The 26,309-nt window shown below is 38.1% G+C and overlaps 1 protein-coding gene across 1 annotated transcript in view; it reads right to left on the reverse strand.

The window, feature by feature from the left end:
- Positions 1 to 4,320: 4,320 nt before the first annotated feature.
- Positions 4,321 to 26,309, reverse strand: part of COL6A1 (collagen type VI alpha 1 chain) — a 51,128-nt gene continuing 29,139 nt past the window's right edge. The window contains exons 21-35 of the mRNA XM_063317832.1: positions 25,121 to 25,183; positions 24,523 to 24,585; positions 22,178 to 22,228; positions 22,049 to 22,084; positions 20,943 to 21,005; positions 19,430 to 19,495; positions 18,609 to 18,644; positions 16,253 to 16,289; positions 14,449 to 14,457; positions 11,895 to 12,028; positions 11,417 to 11,517; positions 9,813 to 9,996; positions 9,144 to 9,300; positions 7,013 to 7,042; positions 4,321 to 5,999 (exon numbers count right to left, since the gene is read on the reverse strand). Of these exons, the coding sequence (XP_063173902.1) occupies positions 5,380 to 5,999; positions 7,013 to 7,042; positions 9,144 to 9,300; positions 9,813 to 9,996; positions 11,417 to 11,517; positions 11,895 to 12,028; positions 14,449 to 14,457; positions 16,253 to 16,289; positions 18,609 to 18,644; positions 19,430 to 19,495; positions 20,943 to 21,005; positions 22,049 to 22,084; positions 22,178 to 22,228; positions 24,523 to 24,585; positions 25,121 to 25,183 (1,650 nt within the window). The 3' untranslated portion in view covers positions 4,321 to 5,379. The remainder of the gene's footprint in view (positions 6,000 to 7,012; positions 7,043 to 9,143; positions 9,301 to 9,812; positions 9,997 to 11,416; positions 11,518 to 11,894; positions 12,029 to 14,448; positions 14,458 to 16,252; positions 16,290 to 18,608; positions 18,645 to 19,429; positions 19,496 to 20,942; positions 21,006 to 22,048; positions 22,085 to 22,177; positions 22,229 to 24,522; positions 24,586 to 25,120; positions 25,184 to 26,309) is intronic.

The following is a 26,309-nucleotide window of genomic DNA, read 5'->3' on the forward strand; positions in this document are numbered from 1 at the left end:
CTATTCACAACAGGTAAACAAAGGCTTGCTTTTGAAGCCTGCATGAAAAGCCATTTCACATTAAAAAGCCTTGGAACAGTAACCAATTATCTAGGCTTGGAAATACACAGAAAGATGGTAGCTTTCTGTTAAGCCAACGCAGTAAAATTCAGAAGCTCCTAGAGTTTAACATGCAAGACTGTAAGCCAGTCTCTACCCCTATGATGCCTGAATTTCAAAAAGATATAGGCGAAATTCAACTGAGGCAGAGAAATACAGACCTGCAATTGGAAGCTTACTGTACATTGCAAATCATTCTCGCCCAGATATCTCAAGTTCTGTGTCCATTTTAAGTAGACAGGCAGAAAAGCCTACATCTACTGGAAAAGCAGCATTAAAAAGGTTAATGAGGTATTTGCAAGGAACAAAGAATTATTGCCTGAAGCTAAATGCCTCTGGAATAGAGAAATTGCAGGCCTTTGCCGATTCTGACTGGGGAGCAGATCTCAATGACAGGAAATCCACTTCTGGGATTTTAATTCAATTTGCTGGGTCAAGCTTAGGCTGCCATTCTAGAAAGCAAACACTTGTTGCTCTTTCCACTGCAGAAGCAGAGTTTTATTCCCTAGCACAGACCTGTAATTAGGTTGTATGGTTTAACAACTGTTAAAAAGACATAGGCATGGAAGTGAAATAGCTTGTAACTGTTTATGAGGATAATCAAGCTTGCATTGCAGTGGCAAAATCTGAAGATTGCAAGAATAGAACAAAACATATCAATATCAGATATCAATATATGAAAGATCTGATAGCCAAGGAGGAAATAATATTAAAATATTGTGAATCAAAAGACATGATTGCTGACATATTAACCAAGCCTCTTATTGTACCAAGAGACAGAGACTTGACACAGAGAAAATTGGTCTGTGTCTTACTCCTTAGCATAAAAAGGGGGCGTGTTGGTATTTGTTTTGTTTCTGCTTGGAGTAAGACTCAAAGATGCCCTGGTTACCATGGTAATTAAGTATCGGCAGGGTGAGAAGGTCAGACTTAATTGTCCTCAGGTTGGGGTGTGGAAAGGATGACCATATTAGGAAAAGCTGCTGTATTGCCTGAGGGGACTTGCCACCAGAAGTTTCAGTTTCTGTTTGCAGCCTCTCTTCCAGCCCAGCAGCTCTTGTTTGCTCACCACGTGTGCATGAGCTTGTAAATATGTTTATTTAAGAAGCTTTTGAGCCTATCCAGCTCTGGATAAGGAAACTGTTCATGTTCTATGCTTTCTTTAAATACACTTATTTTTATAGAAGTGTATGGTGTGTTTTTTCTGATCTCTTGGGCCAAATGCTTTCCAGCACTCGCCAACAGTCCCATGTAGAGTGAGTTGCAGTAGTCCAAATGTCAGGTGGTAGGGGCATGACTGACTGACTATAGAAAGCCGCCTGTTCTAGCACAGTGGATGAAATGTAAGGTCAGTAGGTCTAAACTAGTGGGCCTTTATTTTCCAGGTTGTATTGACAGCTGCTGAGTTGGTGATACAATGATACAATGGAGTATTGAGAACATTTGCTCCCTTTCCCCCTCCCTATTGCACACAATTTGCATTCACTTGGAAAGAAATAACATTATGATTGCTATTCCAGTTGCTTCAGTTACCTTTATGTCTTGACCTGTTCCTGGGTACAGTTTAGGATTAAATCCAGGATTGTGTCCCTCTAGTTGATTCCTTTATTAACAGTTTGAAGGCAAAATTGTTCAGGATATCTAGACTTTTAACCTTTTAATCACATCTAAGACATGCATTTGCTTATCTAATGTGAGAGTGAATGAACTTGCTCATTATTATTGTTACTATATAGCATCTAGTACCAATTACTCATTGGGATTGACTTCTAGTTTAGTTTGTAAGGCATCCAAGACAAGTAATTTTTGTGATAAAGGGCAACAAGAGCTGTAATTTATTTAATTTATATAACTTTTTTTAAAAAAAATACTGTCTCACATTTAAAAGTTAAGACAAACGAATAAAGGAATGTTTCCCATTTCTTAATAGATTTTTATGTGTGTTAAGAGAGAAGCCATGAGAAAACAAAGGGCGATTACAGAACGATAACATTATCATTACATTTGTGAATTCTAGTTCATAAACAAGGCAGAGAAATTGCTCATTTGGAAGTAACTGAGATTCGGAAGTAGCAGATAAATAACCAGGTCTGGCAGAAATGCTGCTTTTGCGAGATGCATTTCCACAGATGTATAAAAATGCTCTTTTCACTCATATGGGCCATTTATAAAAGAAAAAAATGTGTTGGAAAGAACAATAAAATGTCTTTATCCCTTTCTAAATCACATCTAAAGTGCTACAGTTTTGTATAAATATTTATGTGCTAACTCTCATAGCTTCTGCCAGTGAATTCTGAGAACCCTAATATGGTGATGTGCTGATAATGCTTTTCTAGATATTCCTACCCCCACTTCTGGGGATGAAATAGCATACTGAAGATAGCTGCAGTAAAAGCAGAGCCAATGACTGGCGGAATGAAGAGCCAGCGAGTAGACCTGCTCTTTGGCAATTCCTCTCTGGACAAGGAGAGGACTTGAAATCACCCACAAGCACTCCGGACAGTTGCTGCTCATGAGGAGAGCACAAGACAGCAGTCTCTGGTGGGTTTGGAGCTCTGGAGATGAGGGAATAACCATCTTTGCTCAGTCCACAGTCAGCACCTTTTCAAAGAACACTGGGTTCCCATTCTTCCTTTTCTAATCACTTTTGGAAATCGCTTGTAAACTGCTTTTCAGTTGTTAGGAATTTTTGGATCAATACAGCATTGGGTGAGTTTCCTTCAATCCTTAGTGGAAGAAGTTTAAATAAAGTTGTAAGGACTTATAAAAAAATTCTTTTGGAATAAACAGCAGAAGGGTGATTAAACTCTTTTGATTTTGAAAAGTTACAAATGGACTAAGGGTCCAGATGGATTTGAAATAAGTTTTTGGAATTAATCATAAGAATCCTTCCTGTGGGAAAATGCTTTTGTTTTGAATTCTTTTTTTTAAAAAACATGAAAGGATAGGAAGGAATTTTGAAGGCTGGACGCTAGAAGGAACCAGAAGGAACTGAAGATTACAAGTAAAGAAGAAAACTTAAATTTGACTTATTAATACAGAATGGAGCAAAGTACCTTAACTTTAGATGTATTGAAGGATAGTTATGATCAGTGGACCCAGACATTAATTTTAAGAATGTCTGCTATTATAGACAGACTGAGTTTAAAAGATGTTATGAAAGATGAACAAGTTTTACTGGACAAGGCCGAGACTGATATGAAAGTGGATTTAAAAATGGCAGGCTACAAGAATGAAATGGAAAAAGATGCTACACTGGATATGCAAATGAAACTAGCTGATGTCTTAATAATTAAAAGGGATATACATATAAAGCAAGGGAGTGACTTGGATAACTTTCCTATAATTGGATTTAGAAAAGAGACTTGTTAAAGCTTTGAAGAATTTTGTAAGAAGGGACAAAGAAAAAATGAAACGACATCAAGTTCTAGGACATCATTTGAAGGGACTAAAGATCAAGATTGTTAAAAGTAAAGGGAAGGAATATAATGTTGGTTTATTCGATCAAGGTTAAAATAGATACGTTGTTACCTCTGGTAACCCTTAATGGACTTTTGCTGATCAAGACTGAAGGACGAGGCTTTAAGGATTTGTTTATAGATAAGAGATAGATAGGATATGGGAAGAAGAGATCTGTTGTTTTTAAGAGAAGGTGAGAAGTTACTAAAATTGTTTATACAATTTTCTTTTTTCTTTACTGTTATTTCGTTTTTTTCTGCTAGTTTTTCTTTTTATTCCTTTATTTTTTTAGTTTGTATTAGTTTTTATTTTATTATTTTATAATTTTTTAATAAAATTATTATATAAAAAATAGAAATTCTTACCCTGCCCCCAACCCACCCACAATAATTATCATCCTCAGAAATCCTTAGAGAGTGTATTTGACTATGTCTAAGCCATTTTGGACTGTATGCCTGTAATTTGGGAAAAGTCTGGTGGAATACCGTAAGATTTGCTTCTGAATAAATATGTAGAGAATCAAGCAATCCTTTCCCTTCTATTAGTCTCATCAAGAATTTAAGGCTGTCTTTAGTGTCACATATGCATACAAATCCAAATGAACAAAGCCTCCCACTAGTTATGAACCATCACTTTTATAACTTAAAAGACTGGTGTAAAATCACTTTCCCTTCCATGTAGGAGGAGAGCCATATTAGTCTTTAATGGCAAAAAATCAGGAGTCTGGAGGTCCCTTTTCCAACTAACAGAAAGCACTGGAACTGTGGAAAACAATTTATTTGCAAAAAACTCTCAAAGTGAACATCTGTCAGTAAAACAAAGGAATAAAATAAAACAAAGTGGTAAAATGAATATTGATTACAAAACAATACAAGCTGCAATTCTGAAAACAACTGCTTCATTTTTAAAACCACACTGAATTCATAGCAACAGCACCATTGGAAATACTGCATGAAACCTGTCCAAACCAACTTTGAATATGTAAACTATGTAAAGCTCAATTTGTGAAGTGAGTGTAGCACCTTATACTGAACATCAGATTGAAAAAGTTAAGATCCTCTGAAAACAAGAGTCCTGTACAGGCTTTCATACAATTTCATTTAAAAATAATTTCGATAATGCCAAACAAATCACATTTGTGAGTTCATTGTATATAAATAACATCATGGTTGAATAAATCCCTCATAGCTGCTTCTCTACTTCAGGGCTGGGCTAGATATTGTGAGATTATTATTGTCTCATCATCATCATCACCACCACCATCATCATCATCATCAAAATAATGTTTTGAACCAGATCATTAACCCCATGTTAACATTCAGTAACTCGCTCAAGTGATACGGAGGGCAGTAAGTATTCTTTGGAACATCCCTCGTTTCTAAGAGCAGAATAATTTTTCCAGAGCTCTCTAGCCCAGGAAATGTTTACTATATTGTACCTTTTTAGTTACCAAAAAAAAATAAAAAAAAAATCGCAATGAAGTCAGTGGGCATTTTATTTTGGAAAGATCATCATTATATTCATGTGAAGTGTGCTATCAATCTTAGTGCAATTAAAATTCCTTGTTAGCCCAGTTTATCTCTTGTCAAATATGAAACAAAAATAGTTCTCTCAGTAACTAGGGCAACAATAAATTGATTTGTATTTCTTCCTGTAGACTCGAAGAATTCATGGACAATAAAGAAAACAGGAATGGACAGGGATAAACATAGCACAGCCTGAAAGCAAGGACAGAAGATTATGGCTCTGTATAAAAACATGGGTTCCACGGAGGTTAACAATTTATCTCTGAAATCTTAGAATCTGAATTAACTTGCTTCTCTAGGAATCACCTCCTACAGCTATTTTTCTGGAGACAGTTTGATAGAATACACCCTTCAGCAAAGACTGATAATCAGGTACTCTGAAAAGGTGGCGCTCTCTGTAGGCTACATCATCCTGAGCTGCTGTTTGGGAGACGAGCAAACGTAGATTGGGCTCATTGGCTTGTGTGCCAACAGCAAGTATGTAAATTTCAATGCCTGCCTGTTGAGCATTCTGAACTGCTCTTTCAATGGCATTTTCAGTGATACCTTGAGAATTGCCATCTGAGAAGATCAGCACCCTCTTCTTAATACCAGGATGAGAGGACCTCTGATACTGGTTGGTGACATAGTTCAAGGCTGCAACCACATCTGTGCCATCATTTATAAATTCCATTTTGTCAATTATATCTGCTATCACTGTGTAGTTCTGCTGAAGCTCCACCTCCAGTTTTTGCTGTGTTTTGCCACTGTACTGGACAACATTGATGAGCACAGAAGCACCTGGACTTTTGTCAGCTGATAGGAATCGTTCTGCAAGACGTTTCACAAACTTCTTGGTGGTATTGAAGTTATGGGCGCCAACGCTGGTAGAGCCATCCACAAGGAGTGTGATATCAGCTGAGTTAGCAAAAGTGACTGAAAAGAGAAAATGGTGATATTTGTTGATATCCCTGCTGCATATGTTTCAGCAGGTTGCTTTCAGTAGTTGCCTGAGTGCAAAGCAGCTTCCACATATACTTTCCCTTCCCCTCTTCACATGTCCCTGAAAAGCTGCTAGAGAGAGCTCAGGTGAGGGCTCAAGAGAGGAGGGTGAGTCATACTGGGCTGAACTGGGAAGGGGCTCTCTTCCAAAACTGAGTGAAAACACCTTGTGTAAGTAAGCCGTGTTTCCATTGGAGCAAGAACCCTCTTGCTGATCTGGAGTAATTTTCTCTCCCACTGCAGCTTTCTGAGGCACATGTCCCAGAGGTTACAGAGGGCTCAGGGGTGTGTGTATGTGGAGATGCTGCCTTCCCCTTGAGCACTGATCATATAGACAAGGAGGAGCAGAATAACACCAGGGATTAGGAACTTTTCTGCTGTTACACAATGCAGAGGCACATTGACTCAACCTAATATTATTCTAAAACTTGATTTCTTTGGGAATTAACTGGTAGATCTTGCAACCCAAAAGGAAGATACACAGCTCAAAAGATGTGGCTTGACCCTGACAAGAAATTTTTAGCGCTTTGATTCATATAGTTAAAATTATGTTTCTCTAGCACTGTTTTCACATTCTTATCATGGAGGCTGGAACAGCTGCAAAATGAAGCAACTGCAAAGCATGTCTTGTGCTCTTGTGATTTGCTCCTCCGTCATGTACAAGAGGTGAAATTGAGACACCAAGACTCAACTTTCTCTCATCCTGCTCACAGTGGTTCTGGCCAGAATTCAATCACTATGTGAATTCGTGTTTAGCAGAAACTTTTTTTTAAAAAAAGACCAGGAAGTATTGGTTGGGCAGACATCACTCTGGCAGTTGGAATACCGCCCCAACAACAAATTGCAGCTGACCACTGTTTACTGTATTGCTGCAGCAGGTTGAAATAGCTTAGCATGGAGCCAAGATATCACCAAAATAGGAACACACAAGTGTATGGGATACTCACTTGGGCAGGTGTAGTCGGGACATTCCTTTTCTATAAAACAAAGAAAATCCCATTAAAGCACTCTTGAATACCAATAAAATGAAAGTAGACTTTTTGTAATTCCTCACCAGACTAAACATCTTTTTATTGTAGTTAGGACTGAACAGCTCAGACTGCCACTGTAACCAAATGGCAACCAGCCCTGGCTGTTTCACTGTCTTTATTCATTTCATACATGGCTTTTCCTGCAGAGTGTCATGGTGTCATGAATACATGGCTGTCCCAAGACCCTGGATATCCTGAAGCTTCCCATTCTAGCTTTGATTACAAATGCAAACACAATATTTGGAAACTTCATTAAAAGTGATTTGCAGACATTAGCATGCAGAGGGCTATTTAAGAAGACGCTCCTTCTGCATTTCACCATGTACTTAACTTAAAACAGTGCTAAGGCAACTGCATGCATCCCACAATTGTCATCTCTTTGTTTTAAAATAGTCGTCTTTTAACAAGAGTGGAAGAACCAACCTTGAGGGACAAGTGGAAGAGATGCTGCCTAGGGAACAATCAGATAAAAGGGGGAGGAGCCCACAGCTGCATAACGGGCAAAGAAAGAAACTTAAAAAGGATCCGCCCTAAAAATCAGGCAGTTAAAAGTGATGGCGGGAGATTTGCATTTTCAGACGTGCAAGAGTCTGTTAATATACCCTTAAGATAAAGTAGAATTGGCTTATCTGGTCATGTTTCCTGTCTGGTTTACCTGGGAGGGCTGACATCAATCTTGCACGTCTGAAAATACAAATCTCCCACCATTACTTTTAACAGTAACATTTTTTCTTCTTTTTCATCAGATCCCTGAATCTAATGATACAGAATTATACTAATTAAGTTACTTACATTTAAACTCATTCTTTATACCGTATGGATTGCTAAAGAATATACAGATTATATGTGCCTAGTTTGCACATTGTAACAAGCCATAATGGGATTTAGTTATATGTAAATCACGTATGTAAATTATTCAACCATGGCTTATTGTGATATATGGAAACAGATGCTGCTGTCTTTATAATTTTTAGGTCCAGAATCTTTGGAGTTGGGTAGGATATAGATTAGGGCCTCATGTGGCGCAGAGTGGTAGGCGGCAGTATTGCACCCAAAACTCTCCCCATGACCCCAGTTCGATCCCAGTGGAAGCTGGATTCTCTGTTGGGTAGCCGGCTCAGGTTGACTCAGCCTTCCATCCTTCCGAGGTTGGTAAAATGAGTACCCAGCTTGGAGTTGGGTAGGATATAGATTAGGGTAGGATATAGATGCTGGGGAAGGTGATGACTGCGGAAGGCAGTGGCAAACCACCCCACTATAGTCTGCCAAGAAAATGTCACAAAAGCGGCGTCCCCCCAAAGGGTCAGACATGACTCGCTGCTTGCATAGGGGACTTTTCACCTTTCAGGATATAAATTGGGCAAATAAATACATAAATAAATACTACTCAGATCTAGATTATCATTTTCTTTGCCAGATCTTTTGCATTTATGGTCTTCAATGAGAACCTGAGTGAGCCACTTGCTTGGGGACACCCCAGCTGCACTTTGGCTCGGGGGGCTGAGAGCCATGCCTGCTTTGAGAGGTATGGGGGGCACACTTTCCAGATGTCTTCCATCCAAAGGGCCATGTAAAAATAGGAGGAGCTTCAATATCAATGCCTCTCTCTCTCTCTCTCTCTCTCTCTCTCACACACACACACACACACACACACACACACACAGCTATATTCATAGACTGGACCCTTGTGCCTCCTGCTACTACCACACTGATACAACCACTGGTATGCCCATCAACCCAGTGACTGTTCTGATGCATAGTAGAGCATGATGGGGATCCATGGAAAGGGGCCAAATGCAAAGGGAGAGGTGGGGAGAAGGGCAGTCCAGCATGGGGCAGCAGGGAGCAAAAAGAAGAGGCCTGGGAGAACTGTGGGGAGCATGGAGGTTGGTGGAAGGCAACGGGGAGTGGTGTGGAACAAGCAAAGGATGGTGTTGGGGAGATGAAGGGACACAGCAGGCTTCATTGGACATGCCAGAAGGCTGTGCTGTTTTCACTCCTGCTTTAGCTAAACCAAGTTAGCAGCAAACCAAGTTTTTACACCTACCTCGACAGACATAAGAGGTAACATTCTGAATGAAGTTGTCATCCAACAGGGCAATATACTCTGGTTGGGTAAATGTGAGGCCCCCACAAGACATCTTACTCAATTTTTCAGAATCTGGAGGGTCATGGAAAATGTCACTGGAACCCACAGGGACAACCTAAAGGATGACAGATATTATAATACTTACACTTAGATAAATGAGTGTTACAGAGGTTCTCCAATGTCCCCAAAATGTGAATGAAACTTAACTCTTCACTTGAAAAGTTTAGAGGAACAATACAGCAAACATGGTAAGAAAATAATAACTGCAGTACAAATATTATAGATTTTAGGTACAAACATTATCACAAGCTGCATTATCTGTAAAGCCAAGAAAGCAGCCCCTTTTAGAGAGTCCATCATCCATCAAGATCATGGACATTTCAAGGAAATGTGAACAACAGTCAAGCATTATCAAAATCCAGGGCACTAAGCATATACACGGATTCTTCAAAGAATGTGTAAAGGGATTTGATAGTCAACATTATCCTCTAATCAACCTCCATCACATCTGGATGGTTTCTGCTAATCTATTTGCAGAAATGCTGCTTTTATGTAATCTGTATCAGCCTTCTCCTTACTCCAAAGGAAGACACATGGTCTCATGAACATCCCTTATGTTGATTTCACCTGATTATCTCTTTCACAAAGAACCGTAATCGGTGTTTGATCGTGAAATGTGTCAGTCCGTCCATCTGTGATGACAATGATAACTCTTTTGTGAGTGAAAGATGTGGGCAGACGTTTTTTGGTGTAGTCAAGAGCCTCTCCAGTAAAAGTGCCACCAGCAATCCAGTGAAGGTTCATCACAGCCCTTGAAATCAAGCATCAGAAAGAATCAGGGTCAGCAAATTGTACCTCATTCAATAAAACTATATGCTTTATAGACAGATGTTTGAATTCTTTCAGAAAGCCTGGTTTGTGTTTTCACTCCAGAAATCCTTGCAGTACCTCTTTCATCTGTTAACAGTGATATTCCTAACTTGCCAAGACCCAATCACAAAGTATTTCATTGGTTTCTTTTTAAAGTAGAGAACATCTGAGCAGGATATTTTTCAGCTATAGATCGGGGTGGTAGTAGTATGGAGTTAGGGAGGGCCCTAGAATAAACTATCCAAAGAAACTGGATAGATGTCTTGTTGCTTTCTGGAATGAATGGCAATAAACTGGAGGAAATTGCAGCTGTTTGTCTAGAGGATGAAGTGGTGTCTTTCCAGAAAAAAAAGTTGTTCTGTCATAAATATTTACATATACACCAGATGCATATAATTAAACCAATTTTCAAGAGAACTCAAAGGATGCCTCTTTGTCTACATGAGCCAAATAACATTAACCGCCTAGTTCTGCTTATTCCTCATTTTGCTAATATATACTTGAATGCCAGATAACATTTATCCACATTATTTATCTATTGCAGATGACATGACTACCTGTGTCAGAGTCACTGGCACTGATTGATTCTATTATTCTATTATCTTTTTTTTTTGCATAAAAACAGCTGGATAAGTTATGGTTGTTAGTGTACACGTTTTTCTTTAATCTATGCATTTTGCATACAACGTACCCATACACAATACTAATACTTATATTTTTAAAAACCATCCATATTCTAGTCTTCTTAAGAAGGCATTTCTACTACACTCCCACACATGCATGCATACACATTCAACCTCCTTAAACCTCTGAGTGGAGTTCTGGTGGAATCCATGCAGGGCTGTTTGTTTGTTCTAGAATGGATTCCATCTTGTTGGCTAATGGCTTTTCAGACCCGTAGCAATGTGTATCAGCCTTCTTTCACATCCCTGTCAGCTCTGTCACGTAATCAAGAGGACACGCTGCAGTAGCTGGGTCTTCTCACAGCTTTAAGACACTGAAATGTTGTCTCCAATATATTGTATGCTTCCCCCAAATCCGGTTTTTTTCCCTTTCCTTTCTTCCCACTAAAGAGCAAGGCAGCAAGGCGACCCACAAAGTATCCAAGTGCAACTCAAAAATGCTTTTAAATTGGGTACTCGACCTGGCAGGTCACTTGACAACCCCACTGAAAGAATGCTTTAACTGTGTGTCATCCACACATGCACATAATGGAACCCTGGCAAGCAGCTTTTTGGCTATCAATACTTGAAAGTTTTTTTTAGGAAGTCAGACATGGGAAAGGCATCACAAACAGAGTTGTGACATGGAAGGCAGAGCATAAGAAATCTTTAATTCGTAGGCATCTGGTATAAACTCACTCCTTGAAACCTTTAACGTCTCCACCTTGCATGAGCACCAGTTCCTCAGTTCCACCATGACTATATTGCACAATAGCAAGATTGGATTCCTCTTTGGAAAACTGTCAAAGAAAGAGTATCCAAGGGTCAGTTATAACCAAAGCCAAAAATTAGAGGTTATAATATCTGGACTGTGATGACTCCAGAGAGACCTGTTTAAGAAGTTTCATGGTAACAGTGCGCTACTGCATGCTGTTCAATAGCTGTTACTGATTATTAGCCTTATTCTTGGAGACTCCATCAGGGAATGACTTGGGGGTATTAACCAGGGCACTACTCAGCAGAATGGGCAGGAGGGCTCAGCAGACAGAAGGGCTGGCTCATAACATTTTAAAATGCATAAAGGTAATGCACATTACCACTGTAAAAAAGTGTGCTTCTTAAGCTGATTAAGACCAACAGAGTGTGTGTTTGTGTATGTTTTTGCACTGTAACTTACCATTACATGTTCTTCCGTGCGCAGCCTGTCAATAACCTTAACAATAAAATCCTTTGCAATGCCAAAGTTTGTTAGTCCAATACTCTCAGAACTGTCCAGTACAAATATAATATCAATGGGACCACACTTGCATTCTGTAAAAAAGCACAGGGCACTGTAGAAGCACATACAGAAGTGGGAAGACTCTATTTTTCAGAAGCTTCTTCATCAATAGCATTTATAGCACCAAAAGTCAATTAAAAAGTCTCCTTGATGATTTAAGGCTGAATTCAAGTATCATGTCAAGCTGGTTGATGTTAAGTGTAACTTAAAACTCAAAATGTAATTGACATTTCCAAGTGTCCAATGAACTCATTGTTTAGAATTATTGTGGTTTCTTATTTCCTGGATTGGAATTTCAATTTCTAATATAACTTCAGAGACAGTAAGAATTGTAACTATGGTTTGTGAGCTCAGTCATGATACAAATTAGACAGAGTACAAACCACAGTTTAAAATCTACTTCCAAGTTTGACTTCCAATGTGATTATCAAGACATGCTTTATAAATGACAAAAATAACAATCACATTTCAAATTGGTACATATATCTTACTGATTTTGAAATCTGTCTTAAGGAGTCCCTGGACACTACAAGTAAATATTTAAGGAAATTGATCTTGATTCTTAATTCAAGTATGATACTTGCCACCTTGCACATATCAGGTGCTATTTAATTTATTCTGAGAAGTTTAGATCATGTACAAATTTAGCAGTATATTGGGTTTTGGTAGATAGGTTGATTTTTTAACAACTCAACTTTTAGAGAGAATATTCTTTGACCTCTTGACAGAGGCTGTAAATAGCAGCACAGTAAAGTTTTGCAGTCAAAGAGCTGATGAAATATATTAGATGTGATGGAGATTCCACAAATATACAAAGTCTTTTCCAGTAAAGGTTTGTACTTTAAGTAAAAATATTGATATATAATTAATACTATGTTCTCAGTTGCTTAATAACATGGAAATAAGTATGGAAGACTTAGTAGTGATCTTTGGCATCAGTACTATTTTCCCTGAGAGCCAAATATTTCATCTATGTTACCATCAGACTGAAACTGCTAAGTGGGTAATTTTAATTATACATCTACCAACAGTTTTCATTAAAATGGTTTTTTATGTGCAATATTATTAGATGGCAGAGAAAGATTAAACACATTTGATCATGTATAATCTTGTATAGTAAATGCTGTATGATTTTATTCATGCTTATTTAAGTGACTATAAACAGTTTCATTTATAATTTTTCTATTACAGTGACCAGAGTATGATTTTTTCATTTTTGTTGTCATAAAATTTTTTCATTCTCTGAATATTATGTATGTGTATGTGTGTGTGTGTGTTTATTTATACACACACACACACACACACACACACACTTTTAAAATCTGAGTTGTTTTATTTTGGTTTTTCGCTTCTGTTTTGTTTTGGGATGTTTTGCCAATCAGTTGCCAGCAACTAAGCTAACTTAAGACTTCTTGTCCATATTTAAGGGGCAATTTGGAGAACGATTATGAATGAACTATTTAGAAAGAGCCCCTTCAAGGATTGAGAGCAGGTAAACTAATTCTAAATTAGGCCTTAATACTCATACTTTAATTATGTAAAAAATTCTATATAAACTTGTTTAGAACTGAAATAAAGTCTGATGAAAAAAAAAAACTTCGGAAGAAGAAATAATTGCCTCCCCATATTTGTCAAATCTCAGTCATCACACATCAGGGGACATTTAGTTATGGTGTACTTAGAAATCCCAGAATAAGTGGCAAGAGTGGAGCTTTCAGATAAATATTTTGTATTCAACTGGTCAATTTTTGATATCTGGATATATATTTCTATAAATGTATCATGAGAATCGTGGTGGCACTGCGGGTTAAACCGCTGAGCTGCTGAGCTTGCCAACCGGAAGGTCGGCGGTTCGAATCCGCGTGACAGGGTGAGCTCCCATTGCTAGTCCCAGCTCCTGCCAACCTAGCAGTTCGAAAACATGCAAACGTGAGTAGATTAATAGGTACCGCTTTGGCGGGCAGGTAACGGCATTCCGTTTAGTCATGCTGGCCACGTGACCACGGAAGTGTCTACGGACAAACGCCGGCTCTTTGGCTTTGAAACGGAGATGAGCACTGCCCCCTAGAGTCGGACACGACTGGACTTAATGTCAAGGGACACCCTTACCTTTACTATCATGAGAATATCCTTCTCATGACAAATACCAAGAATAAATGTGTATTTTCTGGTTCTCTACTTTTTTTTAATCTACTTTTTAAACTAACTAGTAAGGCTAAGCATGAATCTCTGAGACACCAGGATAGCTGAACAGATTTGGCAATTAATTTAAAATTCTAGCAGCAGTTAGCTATAACAATGGGTTGAAAAAATGATGACCAGCAGCAGGCAGTCTTAGAGAAGTTAACTCTAGGACACTACTGAGGAATGGGCTGAAGAGTGAATTTCCATCTAAATCTCAGTATACATGTAAATGAAGGAATGGTAAAGAAATTGCAAGTAGGACACTTACCACAGCAGGCTGGGGGGGGGTCGGGGGAGGGGAAGAGAAAAATAAAATGTATTGAGAAACACAAGCTTAGCTAGGGACACAGTTTAAAAAGATTGGAAATGTTTCCCTTCATATTGGCTACAGTTTATAATGCTTCCCACATCCCAGATGTTTAATATACTATTATATTAAACAAATGAAAATGTGGGGAATATAATAAAAATGCCGGAGACCTTTTTTCAATGTGTGCACCTATATTTTAGCTACCTGTTATCAGTTACTGCATTTACCACAAATAACTAAGTCAATCTCTAGTTCATTTCCAAACAGGGATGTTTAAGAAAAGAATATAATCTTCGTTTTCACTGGTATACAAACATAAACATTGCTCAACTAAATAACTATGGCATGCAAGCAGCACATAAGAAGGAGCCCTTTTCCTAACAATTTCTAGTTTATGAAATGCAATAAATAATTACTTGACATCATTCAGCAATACAACCATAACATATTTTTCAAAATGTAAATAAAGAATAAAGACAAATTGACAACCTGATTGCTTATTTTGTTTTTTCCAAATAGCATTCCAAGGCAGTATATTCTATTTTTTCTCTTGGGTACATTAAGAAGTAAGTAAGTAAGTAAGTAAATAAAGTACTGACACAGTAATAGTTTTGGCTTATGTCAACTTCTTTTTGGCTTTCAGATAATTTTGATTTTGGCATACATTGTATATTATTGTTATCCTAACTGAACTGAGGACTTTTGATTCTTGGGCTATCAACATTAGTTCTAGGCACCACTGTTTGCTGGTCAGAGCTAAACTGATTTTTCATTATAGGAAGAGAGCCCAAAATGAGAAGGAATTTGATAGCATTTTTTCCAACTAAAAACGTTATTAAAAGGTATACGATTTATTAAAAGGCACGAGGCACCTGATTTTCCAGGAATCTAAGCTTGCAAAACTGGGATAGGTTTAGGAAACATAGAAAGGAAACTGAACAGTATCAAACACTAAAGAGAGCCCTTCTAATGGATCTCTATCACCATTGCTCTTGAGTAATGCTGACCAGAGGAGTTTCTGAGAATAATTGACTGGGTCCATAGCACGATCTATATGATTCAGTGGCATATAAATCAAAGGAAGGAAGGAAGGAAGGAAGGAAGGAAGGAAGGAAGGAAGGAAGGAAGGAAGGAAGGAAGGAAGGAAGGAAGGAAGGAAGGAAGGAAGGAAGGAAGGAAGGAAGGAAGGAAGGAAGGAAGGAAGGAAGGAAGGAAGGAAGGAAGGAAGGAAGGAAGGAAGGAAGGAAGGAAGGAAGGAAGGAAGGAATTATTTGTATGGTTCTTCTTTTGTATGGTTTATTCCTTTACTGTCATTCATTTACAATATTTGAAGACAAACTTTTGTTAAATCACCTAAAATATCCAAACAATAAGTGAGTGGAACTTGGCTTTCAAATGTGTCACTTTGCTGGCAATTCAGAACAGCCAAAGTAAATGAAAAGCAAGTTCTAGTCTGGTTCTAATCAATTTGTTATGCATGGATTGCCATGGTACTACAAAAGATGCATTTTTTGCTTGTGGTGGTTCAGCTGAAGCAACTTCATACTTCCTATATTCCCATTAAATTTTAAGGACTGCAGTGTTGATTTGGGGCAAGTTATACTAATCACATATATTGGGGATGCATCAGTTGGAAAACCTGAAGACACACTGTATAGTTTGAGGTGGTGGCTTGGCAAAACCAACAAGTTGCCAATTCTTATTATGGTAACACTTAGTGATGCTCCTGTTAACTGTGCAAGAGCTGAAGTCAAATACTTACAACACATTTTCATGATGATATCTAAAATTTCACATTCCTAAAAACAAAGGAAGAAATGTTGGTCCCATCCAGACTTTGGAAATGTAGAATTAGCTGTGTCCTTCCCTGCAATCTCTCAGAAAATTGCCTTTGACATCCTTACAGTAAATTCAGCAAATGGCTCAGGAAGCTTATAGACTATAGCAGGGGTGGACAACCTTTTGGTAGTCGAGAGCTGAACTTCAGGTTCTTTTTTTATGGGGGCAGGGCCAGAAAGTTGAATGAAAATTATAATAACATAACATAACATAACATAACATAACATAACATAACATAACATAACATAACATAACATAAATGTTCAAGTGAATTCACCACAGACTATGGAGCATAATCTACCACTGGTACAACACAGATGTTTTTCAACTAGCCAGTCTAGGGCTAAGAAAGAGTGACTGCCATCTATGTCTATGTACACATACACACACACACACACACTTTTGAGATTGGCTCTTCGCAATTTAAAGACTAAATTTGTGCTGTCTCCAAACTGCAGGAGGTTGCAGTGCCAATTTTCAGCACCTGCATCACCAAAATTTGCTGCCATTGTCAGAGGAGGTCATCAGAGCTTATAAAAGGGGAAATGGAAAGCGTAGACTGTCCACCCCTGACATCAAACATAGCATATTTACATAAGCTTCATTTGAGAGGATGTAGCATTTATAGAGAATGATTTAGTATGGAGGAAGTAGTGAAAAGTTCTCTGACATTTTAATCTGTGTTTGAAGCTAAACTAATGAGCAGTTACTCTACTACTAATGGATGCTTCTTGGTTTCTGTGAAAACTAGATTTACTTATCTGAAAGGGTCTCTTGCTAGTACACTACAGTATAGTAAGAAAAGTTTATTGTTGTAACCACAGGTCATAATATAAGAATGCAATAAAATACAATAAAATATAATAACAATAAAGCAATAAAATAATGAAATTATAAAATAAAATAATAAAAGAAGCATTAAAGGTTACAACAAGATAGAGCCAAAGCTACAACTAACAGCTTATTTAGTTAAATATTTAACTAAATATTAAATATTTAGTTATTTATTTAAATATATTTCTTTATGTATTTATAAAGATATAAATATTTCTTCCCCAGTTTAAATGAGAGCAGAGCAAAAGTAGCAACTTGGTTGCTAACAGTTGGAAACACGACTGCAAGAAGATAACTCAGTTTTTCAAGGTCGGAGCCCTTGAGTTCATCTGCCATTAATAATTTGGCCCTGATCTCGTTGTAAATGGGGCAGTGGAGGGCATAATGGATGACGTCCTCCACTGGACCAGCACCAGAAGGACAGAGGCGTTGTTTGACAGGGAGCTTACAAAACCTCCCTTTGAGATATGCGGAGGGTGTGGTCTGCAGGCGAAGGGATGTTAAAGCCCTTCTCAGTGAAGCACTGGTTATGTTAACCAGGTACCGGGAGAGGCTTCTATGTTTTTTATGATGATGGTACTAGGATGAAAATTTGGATGACTGTACGGCAGTTGCGTCTTTATTAGCATCCCTTTCAAAAAGCCAATCTCTAATATTTTCTCTATTCCAAGATCTAAGTTCTCCCAAAGGTGGTAGGGAATACATTTGTAAAATGGGTGAGAAAAGTTTAATCCACTGATTCCCAGCTGTGTAATGGAGAAAACAGAGTTTGGCAAGATGGGATTCTTGAGGGCTTTCAACAGTGGCCTAACAATGCAAGGTGCATTCTAACAGCGATGGAAGGTAGCCCTACCTCCCTCTTTAAACAGGCAGCGGGGGTGCCCTGGGGGAGGCCCAAGATCTTCCTTATAAAGTTGTTTTGTACTACTTCCAATAGGGCAATGACCTTCTCATCCCACCCCCAAATCTCAGCCCCATACGGCATCTGGGCTATCACCTTGCCTTGGAATATTTTAAGTACACGGGCTACCAATTGCCCTCCTTTAGAATAGAAAACAAAGCAGATCAATGTATTATGGTAGTAAAAGCTACTTCCATTTGTTGGTATATTTCACAGAATTGGAACAAAGAGCAAGGAATGACTAAAGCTTGGGTATCATGAATGGAAAAAACCCATAAATTAAGGATAACCAAGAAGGTCTGTCAGAAGAAAAGAGTTTACTCTAAATAATACTACCTTAGACTAAAAAGAGAGAAGCCGCTGACTTTGGAACTAACCTTCCGTAATTCAGGCAGCTGAATTTTATATAAAATTATTCTGAATCTCTCATATCTGCAGTGTTTTGCTGTGCTAAATAGTTTCCTCAGCTTTCCATGAAAACATTTGAATAAATGCTTTGTTATGTAGAGAAGAAGGTATACCACTTCATTTCACTTTTACTCACATCTGGCCCAGGGGGTCCTGGGGGTCCTGGAGGTCCCTAGGGAATAAAACCACAGTAAAAGGTATGAGAAAAAATCTCCGTTACATCACAGAAATTCCGAAGGAATAGAAAGGTTCTATGAGAGACAGTTGTAGCAAAGCAGCAGAGTTCTGCAGGGATGAAATGAGCTCTAACTCTTAAGCCACTCAGTCCTAAAAGAGCTGTTTATTAGCTTATTAAGTTATGTTTTTTGTTTATCACGGTCTGTTTTCTTAATTATGGCTAGTGGCTGTGACCTGTTGCTTTTGATGGAGCTTAGCCCTCAAATTGGACTGGAGAGGAGATGAAAATATGCCACAAACACCACTGCTGCTAGTTCTTGAAGATCCAGGTGCTATCTTCACCATTGCCCTGGACTATTACTTTTAGCACATTATTTAAAATATTGCTGCTCTCCAAAATACATGAGATAAAATAACAAAGCAAACTTTATTATTCTTCATACACAAAAAACGATCCTTTCCTCCCTCTCTAATACTATTGTCATCCTTCTCAATCACCTGGAAGGACTGCAGTCTTCAACAATTCCAATGCACTTGATGTTCCAGGGTACTGAACATAACCTCTCCTGTATGTGGGGTCTTCCCAGAAAGAAACCTTTTTCCTACAGTAGCCTTAAAAAGTATTGGTCACTTGTGCCAGACTGATGTTAGGTTTGGGAAACCCTATCCTTCCTGATAGTAGCATAGCCTGTTACCCTCTCTAAGATCTAAAATAGGGGAGGCTGGGATGTTCTATTCTTTGTAACACAGAGTTAGCAGGAAGTTTATTTTGCTACTTACTGGTTCTCCTTCTGGTCCCCTGTAACCTTTGGCACCTTTCTTGCCTTTCGCCCCAGTTACATTTCTCTGAAAGGGGGAAAAAAACAAGAACATTGCAGTTATTTTTCAAGCGGATGGCAGTGTTGCCAGCTCTCTTCTATGAGAAAACAGAGGAGAAAGGCTCCTTGGCTTCCTTTTGTTCAAGTTTCGAATTACAACAAAAGAACTGACAATTATGAAAGTTACTTGGGTATTAGTCCAAATCTCACAAGAGCCTAGGAAGGCCTTGAAACAGCGATGCTGAGCTTCTGAGTGGTTATTTCACAGCTTCAAGCTCTAAAGAGGTGCTCTACACAGGTTCAGCTCTAGAGAGGTGCTTTATCAAATGGATTATTAAACTAAAATATGCATCACATATTATAGCAGAAACACTGTATCTCTTCCTCTACCTCTGTAACCATTTGATGTTCAACCTGTGTTGTCTGTGAGATCATCCTGTGTCCTGCTCCAGCAGGATGCCTCTGCTTTCGTGAGTTTGGAGACCAGAGTCTTTCCTTGGCTGGTGATCCCAATGACAGACTATGTAGACATACCATTATAGCTCTCTTTTCAGCCCAGCACCACACAGCCGAAAATTGTCCAATTCTCTTGAGTGCTGTCTCCTTCATGATTTCAACTGTCTGTTACTGATCTTTTATATACATATTGTGATATAATCACAATCAGGTTCATTTGTTTTTAAGTTGCTTTAATCCTTACTTTATGATATAAATGCACCATAGCCATCTTGACAGAAATATTTTACAATAAAGATTCCTCTCTCTTCCCACATATATATTCAATGTTGTTGTTATTATATATTAGAAGCTCAAATATACTAAGAATGCTTTAGTCTTACCATTTTTTTAACATTTCAAATTTTAGCTGATATAGTGAATTTAATTCAAGCTGACTAAAGTATATTTTGATCATTCCAGAATGTTTGCAAAGCACAACACTTTATATTGGATGATTCCTTTTATGGGTTTTTTTTCTCCAAAGGATTAGTAAATATGGATTATTTTGCCATTTCAAAAATTAACTGAAAAAATGGCCCCATCTAGTTCCATTCTCCAAGTATGAATTATCACCTTCCAAATCTATTTTTTATTCTTTGTCACGATGTGACGATAATGATAGAGCTTAAATAGTACAATGTTCTACTGCTTATTCCTACCCAGTTCATAAGAAAACTTCATTGTTTTCAACTGAATTTACTCCCAAGTAATTGGACACAGGATTTTAGCCTGAGTCACAGTTGCTTTCAGGGTTCCCTCTTTCTTCTTCTAAATTTGCTGTGGTTGAACAATTCTCCATCCATTCCATTCATTTCTAAATCATAATGCATGGGTCTTTACAGAATAATACAACACATCTAATGTTACTACAAAATTCTCATTTCAGATAAATAGGTAGAGTGGGATGAAAAACATGGACTATATTATCTAAAGGAGTTGATTCTTGACAACTGTGCTCTATCCCATTTTTTACTTACTTGCTCACCAGGCTCTCCAATTTCACCATCATCCCCTTTTGGCCCAGGATAGCCTTTGGTGCCCTGAAGAGGACAAGACAATGTTTAGTAACAGCACATGAACTGTGTGGGATTGACTCCTGCAACTGACAGTGGAGAACTCCATTTTCCAAAGTCTTCTTCAGAAAAGTAGCCCTCGTCCTCTTATTTGTCAGAATAATCAACTAATAATAATACAACTAAGTTTTTGGTTTCCATTCAGTGCCCTATTGTAGTTCTGAAACCAGTTCTTAGCAGAATCAGAATTTCTCATACATTGTTATTATTAGACTATTTATCATATGAAGTAATTCCTGCTGGCAAAGGAAAGTTTTTCAGAACAAATGACAAACTCCCCCCAGTTCGTCTCAGATAAGTGTGGCAGAAATGCAATTTTACAGTATTTTGTGAGAGCCCTTACCTTCTCTCTATGAGAAGAAGGCTCTCCTGTATCTGTAGGGCTTCCTTTCAGGTGCTATCCCACCCCACATCCCCAGTGCCCTCCTCTCAAATGGAAGTGGACGTAGTGCTGGACATGTGAAGCACACCTCCATCAGTGGCCAGGGTAATCCTGGTGTGAGCTGGGAAGGACAGAAAGCTTGGGGGATGGGAATGATGAGGACAGAGAAATGGAAACTTCTGAGATGGATCTGACAGACAAATCCATCTGCCCTGCACATCAGTACCTTATTAAAAGGTTCCAGAAAGGGCACATCCTTGAGGTATGCTGGGGCTCCTGCTACATATAAATTTGGACTTCTTTGTTCCCAAACTTGGCCAAAAATGCATTCTCAAAAGTGAGAAAAGTCTTGCTTTTGACTACATTTCAGCTTCCCATCCTGAGATAGTTTCCTGCGATAATTTTGCTTCATGGCATAATATTGTCATGAACTAACAGCTTAATTTAGGCTCCTTTTCTTAAAGTAAATAGATCAAATTGAGAAATCCAAATGCTGAAGAAGTGACTGAAAGAAGAGGATGGCTTTTTTCTCCAGAAGTTTTTTGCCTTTTCTGACATACTTGTATTTGTTTTGTAATGAGCTCTCATTTCAGCTGCTTGGTAAGGTAATGAGGAGAAAGTTACTTACATTGACTCCACGGTCACCTCTGATACCAGGATCTCCCTGGAAGGAAAAGGGAAGATTGGAAAGTAAAACTGAAAGAGCATAAAGATAATAAATTCTGCCTAAAGCTTTGGCAGTGGAAATGAAACTTACTGGGGCACCGGGATAGCCATCTGTTCCATTTCCTAGTGGGCCATCATCTCCCTAAGAGGAAATTGGGAGAAGTCAGCAATTAGTTATTATGAGTATTAAAAATTTCTCATTAAATCTACATTGACAAAAAAGGAAAAAACATTAAAACTGTATAAAATATAAAAGCTATGAAAGCTACCAAAAAAAAAAAAGCAAGATTAACTGACATGTTGACCAAGACTTGATTTGAAACTCAAGAGTTAAGAATTTGGTGGCTCAGGTGATCTCATTCATTCTTCATAGAGGAGGACAAAAATGGAAAAAAAAAGAATGCTAAAAATGAATGATTGGCTAAACAAATGAAACCTAGGACCCTTTGGTTTGGGTTATTTGGACTGAAGGGCTGGTAAAAATGTGATTTTGCACATGGCAAAGAAGTCTTTAAACTGAATTTAGAGAGTACTGGAAACAACCTCTCTGGAAAATCCCTCTCATATAAATGTTTCTGCAGTACAGAAGGAGAGTAACAGTTTTGCTTTAATGGAGTCCATTAAACTCCACTCAATAAAAATTTAAAAACAAACAAAAACACTAAACACATTGGTTCATAAAATGAAGACATTTGTTATGTGTAAACTAATGCTTAGAGTATGGGCATTAACACAAAGACACTTGAAGTGTAAGTAGAGGACGCAACATAATTGAATACGTGGAATGGAGAGCTGGCGGAACAATTCCCATGACTAGAGCATAGCTGTATTTGTTCAAAAGGGAAAAGAAGAGCAGTTGCACTACTGTTTGTCAAAAGGATTCGTTCCTACTCAGAAATCCAAGTAAATTAACTTAGTGCTGATAGCATAAAGAACTTCTGGCTTAAAATAAGTACAGGAACATATATTGGTTATTGGTGTCTACTACTTCCCATCCAACATAGGAGAAGACATAGATACTTCCCAAGAGCAAAACATGGTTCTTTCAAAGAAGTCTGAAGCAGTAATGATTGAGGACTTTAATTACCCTAACATCTGCTAGAAAACAAATTCTATCAAGTATAGTCTTTCCAGAAAATTCCCAACTTATTTTCTTGACAAAGCTTTCTTCCAGAAAGATGGGGAGGGGGGAGGAACAAGAAGTTCAGCTGCCCTTGATTTAATATAAACCAATGGCATGGATTTAATCAAGGAAGGAAGTAGTAGGAACATTTGAAGGAAGTGACCACATACTAATGGGGTTCTTCATTTATAGGAAGTTAAAACTGAGTATACTCAAAGGTATATCTTGGCCTTAAAAGGGGAGATTCTGATGAACTCAAAGCAACAATAAACAGGATTCCATAGCAGGAAATGTCAGTGGGAAAAGGTGTCCAAGGGGTATTAGAACATACTATTCCAAAAGCGGGGAAATGGGAGACAGTACAAGAGCCAAGATGTTAGCATAAAAAGCTTAGTTAAGATCTGAAAATTACAGAGAATGGTGTCATGAGAACTAAAGCTGAGAATAATCTGAGGACAACAAACCAATCCTATTTAGATATGCTCAAAATAAAAGAGAAAATAATTAATATACCAGCTGCAAGATGCCTTGGATAATGAAAGACAGAGCAACTGAATTCTTATTCTGGCACAGTTGTGTGGTATGAGTTCTACTAAGCAATTGTGAGAGCAGAAGGAAGAGTTAGGATTGAAGCTTGAGATAGGTAGGAACAGGGAATAAGTATGTATTTTGATTGCTTTAGACCTTTAGGACCAAATTAATTGCATCCTATGATACTGAAACAACTTACTAATCATCTGGCCAGACCTTTATGTATTATCTTCAAGAATTTTGGGAGAACTAGTAAAGTGCGAAACAACAACAGCAGGGCAAATTTTGTTCCTATGTCCAAAAAAGAGGGAACTGCAGGACTACAAACCAGTCAATATGACATCTATATCTGGGAAGATTTGAGAACAGTCTTGCCAGACTAACTTTACTTCGTGATTTTTTTTTGTGCGTGTGTAACTTCCTTAGTAAATTGTGGAAATTCCATAGTTGTACTGTTTCTTGATTTCAGGAAAGTGATCTCCCCATTTTGATTAGGAAGCTAGTTAATCCTTCCCAGTGGCAGCAAGATCACGCAATAGGAAACAATTGTCTAGACTTCCTGGTTCCACAAAACTGGTCCTGATAGCAGCTTCACTGCTGCCTTCTACCACAGTGGCAAGGTCTGGATGGTTTTCAAAGACAGCTCCACCTATAACAGCATTCCAGTTTTCATGAAGCTCAACCATGTATGACTACAGCCAGAACTGTCTTCCCTGGAAATAAACACAATTGGAGCACCAGCCAAACACAAATTTTGCATTCCCAGGTATCATATCACTCACCCTATCACCCATCAAGCCAGGGTTTCCAGTTATTCCAGGTGGTCCAACCTGCCCTTTAGGGCCCTATAAAGTAAAAAAAGGAAACATTTAGTGTTAATTTAGACCAAATGACAGACAGTTGTAATTTATTTTCAGAGGGATAGCTATATTAGGCTGTGACAAAACTATACTGTAGTAACTTAGTCTAAAAAATGTATCACTATCTTTCGATGCGGCAAGCTCTTTTTCAACTAATTTTTGTCTAGATTTATGTTACATTGCTTTCCTCTCTTTAAACAAGCCTGATACACTGATGTTGAAGGATGTTGAATGTGAAATCCTGAAATATTTTTTCATACTTTTTTCATTCTTACTTATATTTTGCAGAGTTTATTACTTGTTTTCCAGGCCTTACAATATGAACATAATTACACCAGCCAGCAGGAAAATACTGTTATTTTTCAAATATTCTAAATGCATAAATTCACATCTAAAGGCACACAAGGTTTCCTTGTTTTTAGTGGACACTTGTATGCATCCTGTAACATTGCTGATCTGTGAAATGTGTGACATTTTCATTCAGTGAGATATGGGATACTCCCCAACCATAGACACTAACCTCTGGTCCAGAAGGTCCTTCATCTCCTCTAAATCCCTTAGGTCCTGGTGCACCTAGTTTACCCTAGAAGAAAAATGGTGGTTCAGTGGTTTCATCCTTCTTAATATATGGCCAGAACCAACTAGTTTTGCAGAAAGCACAAACCTTGTCCAGCAAACTCACAAAATGATCTGAAAGGAATTTGCCGAATCTGCTGTTCATTTCATATTCCCCTCCCTAAGTTGGGAGCAGGCAGACTTAGGAAGGGGTTTGGTTTAGAGGCCTCAAGCTACTTATACTTCATTAGTATCAATAATCTTTTGATATATTGCACATATTACAGGAGGCAGAGAATTTTTATATACTATTTTTTTAAAAAAATATTTTGCAAGCAAGTAAACCTTTAATTTTATAATCCCTCATCCAGTTTATCTGTTGTTGATAACTGATTTTAGCTCCGGAAACTCCAAGTTAGTTCACAGGTTGCCCTGATTTGTTTCAAATTTAAAGGCTAACAATCTGTCAGGTAAGTTAAGAAAGTCCATCCTCTGATACTGCTTGTATTTTGTCTGGACAACTTCGGTACTTTTTTTCCTCTTCCTTTTGAGATAATTTCTGCAAAAGTAATGCTACTTCATTTTTTTTTTTTGGCAACTGATTTTTCAAATCTCAGTACAATGAATCTGTAGTACTCAGTGCTGTACTCAGTGTTAAGGGAAAGGATTGTCCAACACTTTTACTAACCATCTGAAATCAGATCAAGCTGTTGAGTATTTCTATTTGTGAGTAGTACTGATAACATATTTTATCAGACCACTTTCTACTAGTATATTCTATATGCAGACAATAGAATAGGAAGGACAAGAGACCTCTTCCAGAAAATTAGAAACATTGGAGGTAAATTCCAGGCCAAAATGGGTATGATCAAAAACAAAGATGGCAAGGACCTAACAGAAGAAGAGATCAAGAAAAGGTGGCAAGAATATACAGAAGTCCTGTATAGGAAGGATAACAATATCGGAGATAGCTTTGACGGTGTGGTCAGTGAGCTAGAGCCAGACATCCTGAAGAGTGAGGTTGAATGGGCCTTAAGAAGCATTGCTAATAACAAGGCAGCAGGAGACGACGGCATCCCAGCTGAACTGTTCAAAATCTTGCAAGATGATGCTGTCAAGGTAATGCATGCTATATGCCAGCAAATTTGGAAAAC

The sequence above is a fragment of the Candoia aspera genome, chromosome 1 (genome assembly GCF_035149785.1).
Source record: "Candoia aspera isolate rCanAsp1 chromosome 1, rCanAsp1.hap2, whole genome shotgun sequence".
Classification (NCBI taxonomy): domain Eukaryota; kingdom Metazoa; phylum Chordata; class Lepidosauria; order Squamata; family Boidae; genus Candoia; species Candoia aspera.